Here is a 4,195-nt window from a genome sequence, read left to right on the forward strand (position 1 = left end):
TTTTATACTGATAAAACATTCCAAATTTAAACAAACAATTAATATTACACATATTTTGTCAGTTTTTTTTATATTGAACTTGTACTAAGTGATGTAATTGTTTTGTTGATTAACGAGAAAGTGACGTGATGTTATTTTATTTCATTTGCTAACATTGAACATCAATCACTTGTATCGAAAACCAATATTTCATTGCAAACCATATATTTAACAGTACATTTTTTAAAAGAAATAAATGAAGAGAAATTTCACGTTTTAAATCGTGTCACAGTTTGGTAACCCCGATAAATTAAGTTTTGAATTTTCAAATTTATCTTGCGGGAAAGGATAGAGCTATAACATTACTTTGACAGGGTTGTGCAAGTTTTAAACGTGAAAGCAGATAGGTTTTTCAGCGATGTTATTTTGAAACGGTACATTAAGGACTTTACAATCTATTGTGTATTCTTGAATCTGACGGATATCGCATTTACTTTGCTTTGAACGGAACGTAAATACTTTATATCAACTAGCATTTAGCCGTTTAATAAAATGAATATAAATATGTATAACTTTCAAATCACATCATCAGCTCATCCGTTGATTTCTTCACATATTCCATTGAAGAAATAACAGAATGTACCGACACTTATTTCTATAAATACCTTCATTAATTTATCTTGAACGCCTTATAATAGAATTTTACTAAGCAAAATATCTTAAAGAGTGCTTCTTAAACTGGGAATTGGTCAAGACTTTCGGCAGGTACGATTTCAGTTCTGCTTATTTTTTCTTTTAAATGTTTTCAGAATAAAATCATCGTATAGAAGTGAATACTTGCTAAATGTTGTGATGTGCTCGGTGTCTTCTGGATCCTGACTTAGGTACCAAAAAGGTAACGAAAAAATGAATATAACTTAGAATATAACGTGTATCAAACTCATTCTTGTTTGATGCATGATATCATTTACGGCCAAAGACATTACAGTGATTACAAAATCAAAAGAAATGACAATTTGAATGATAAAATATAATAAAAAACTAACTTATGTATTTGAAACTGATACGCTTGTCTTGCTTCTACGAGAAACATGTATGAAGAAGTTCATTTTCAAATATGCTATTTAATGTGCAATTACGATGATTGTTTTTTTGCTAGCCCGAATAAAACACAATAAAGACGTTTCATTAAAAAATTAACTACATTTATCATATACTTGTATGAAATAATACTTAAATTTTACAGTTCAATAACATTTAAAAATATTAAAAGGCTATGAAAGGATTACAAGGTTTATTAACCAGATTCCTACAGATTTCCTTAGCGGGCTGATAAAGGCACCTTTATTAACTGCTTCCGGAATGTTATCGCATGCCTTTCCGTTATTGTCCGTGGGGTTTATCACATGGAACTTCGGGTATTTCCGGAAAGTTGTTTGTAAACATGGCAGACGACACGGACACTGCTGCTTTTGTTCAATCGTTGAAAAACGATAATACAGTTAGAAAAACTACGAGTGACATGAGACTTTTCAACAGATGGTTAAGATCCAATAACGAGATGAGGTTAGCGGAAGAAATTCCTGTTACGGAACTTGATAAATGTTTGGCTCGTTTCTTCATGACAGTGAAAAAAGACGACGAGTCTAACTACGAACCTCAATCTGTCAGATCAATGCAGAGCAGCATATCAAGATATCTAACAGAGAAATGTGCAATAAATATAATGGTTGACAAAGAATTTCACCACTCTAGAGATGTGATGTCTGCCAAACTGAAACAGCTGAAATCCATGGGAATGGGAGCCAAAAAAAGGAAAGCAGACCCCTTCACAGCTGAGGAAGTTAATTTACTATACGAAAAAGAGCTGCTTGGTGCAGGTAACAATTCTTTGCATAATTATTTTTTTGTTATTGGTGTTTTAAATAGTTTTGTCTTGTTATTTGGCCCTTTGTGAGGTCACAATTTTCTCTACAAAATAAACACATTGGTATGATGTAATTAAAAAAAAATTTGACAATACCTTGAATTATCTTCACCTGATTTTGTACAGTCATAAGAATGTATATTATTTTAACCTTATTGTATACACAAGTCTAAATCAAATATTTTTTACTCAAACAAATTCCTTAAATTTATTTGCAGGAAATCCTCAATCTCTAGTCAGAACTGTTTGGATGAATAACACTCTACATTTTGGTTTACGCTCCCGGGAAGAACACACAACCTTAAGATGGGGAGACATCCAAATGAAGGCAACTACGGACGGGGGGCAGTATCTCGAACATACTGAGAGGATAACCAAAACAAGAAATGGTGCTAACTTGGACACCCGTGCTTTTCAGGCCAAGATGTTTGCTGACACAGGTAATGTTTCAGGAAAAGTTTTATAGGGGGGACAAGATTCAAAATAATTATTTCATTTTTTAATTGAATTACAGAAAAAGTAAATTAAAAAACGCAAAACATAGTATACATGTAGTGTAAATATGTATTAAACAAGATATCAAGATATTGCCATCACAAAATAACAGCCAGATATCATATATTACAAGTGTAGCTACATGTACATGTATATATATATTATATTGTAAACATGCGTATAATAATGACATTTAAACAATCAATATTTAACTGGTTTATCTTCTTTCAGGTAATCCTAGATGTCCTATACAGACATATAAACAGTTTCTTAGAAGAAGACCAGAAGATATGGTTGCAGATGATTGTCCCTTTTATTTGGGGTTTTCCAGGCAAATTAAGGATGACGGGGTCTGGTTTTCAAGACAAGCTTTAGGAAAGAACACTCTAAGTTCTTTTGTTAAAAAAATGTGTGAAGACGGTGGTATTCAGGGTAGAAAAACTAATCATAGTGTCAGAAAAACTACTATCACTGCCTTGGTACATGAGGACATACCAGATACACGCATAATGCAGTTGAGTGGACATAAAAATGTTCAATCCATAAACTCCTATAGCTCAGCATCAATTGAACAACAGAAGGAAATGTCTAATATTTTGAGTAAAATTGGTACAGGGAAAATAACTTCGGATAAAAACCCAAGGCCTGTGGATGATAACAACAATGATATACCATCAGATGATGATGCAGAACTTTTGTCTGCTTCCCAAGAAGCCGAACTTTCTTTTGTATTGAAAGATATTTCAAATTTTGAATCTAATTCTAAACCAGTTTCAGCAACAACAACTACAGGAATAAATGAAATGCCAGAAATAGTACATGAAAATCACAAAGGAAAAGCAATGCATATGTTTGCAGGGGCAACTATTACGGGAAATGTGACAATTAATTTTTCCAACTAAGAACATTAATATACAAGTCATGTAATTGTTTCCATACATTTATGTCACTCTGATGCTTGTTATATCATTTAATAACAACAATTAAAGTTCAGAAATTTGTATTTGGTTAATTATAAATTATCAAAGAAAAACAAAATTTTAATGGTGTTTGTCTGTATTTCTTCTGTTGAAGTATATGATAAAAAGATAATTACATGTCATTTTTCATATCATACCCTTTATCGGCCCTCGGTCATGATATCATCCCTCGAGCCTACGGCTCTTGGGCTGATATCATGACCTAGGGCCGATAAAGGGTATGATATGAAAAATGCCATGTAATAATCTATATATACAGATATTTGTATCTATATTTCTGTGCACGCTTGTTTGTTGTTTTGATAACATAGAATGTATTTTTGTTATCTTCTTTATATCACTTTTCACCTTTTTACTTTGAATAAGAATCCGGTAATAACATGTTTTTACAGTAACTGGTAATGCTCACCTACTATGATTTCTGGTTCTTTTTTTAACATCAATCCATATTCTACCGAATTAGACTGTTTACCGTATTTATAATAACATAAACAACACGACGGGTGTCACATGTGGAGCAGGATCTGCTTACCCTTCCGGAGAACCTGAGATCACCCCCAGTTTTTGTTGGGTTCGTGTTGCTTAGTATTTTGTTTTCTACGGTGTGTCTTCTGTACTATTATTTGTCTGTTTGTCTATTTATTTTTAGCCTTGGCGTTGTCAGTTTTTTGTTCAATCTTTGAGTATGACTCTCCCTTTGTTACCTTTCGCCCCTCTCTTTTGTCAATTGAAATACACCCTTCATTCTCTTATATATGTTTTTTACGCTTTACAAAGAAAAGCCTAGCATTGCAAGTTTAAGATCTTAATATAA

General features: G+C 32.5%; 1 protein-coding gene across 1 annotated transcript; it reads left to right on the forward strand.

Annotated features, from left to right (window-relative positions):
* The first annotated feature begins 1,206 nt into the window (after nt 1-1,206).
* Nucleotides 1,207-3,328, forward strand: LOC143053796 (uncharacterized protein KIAA1958-like). Its single transcript, XM_076226580.1, has 3 exons — nt 1,207-1,859; nt 2,125-2,346; nt 2,633-3,328. The coding sequence occupies exons 1-3, from the start codon at nt 1,352-1,354 to the stop codon at nt 3,301-3,303; spliced, it is 1,401 nt and encodes a 466-aa protein (XP_076082695.1). The 5' UTR covers nt 1,207-1,351; the 3' UTR covers nt 3,304-3,328.
* Nucleotides 3,329-4,195: the final 867 nt, after the last annotated feature.

This window comes from Mytilus galloprovincialis, chromosome 12 (assembly GCF_965363235.1).
Source record: "Mytilus galloprovincialis chromosome 12, xbMytGall1.hap1.1, whole genome shotgun sequence".
Taxonomy (NCBI): Eukaryota; Metazoa; Mollusca; class Bivalvia; order Mytilida; family Mytilidae; genus Mytilus; species Mytilus galloprovincialis.

Coding starts and splice junctions, on each gene's coding strand:
- LOC143053796 (XM_076226580.1), top strand. CDS start 1,352: ATGCCTTTCCGTTATTGTCCGTGGGGTTTATCACATGGAACTTCGGGT. Junction 1,860..2,124: donor AAAAGAGCTGCTTGGTGCAG/GTAACAATTCTT, acceptor ATTTATTTGCAG/GAAATCCTCAATCTCTAGTC. Junction 2,347..2,632: donor CAAGATGTTTGCTGACACAG/GTAATGTTTCAG, acceptor ATCTTCTTTCAG/GTAATCCTAGATGTCCTATA.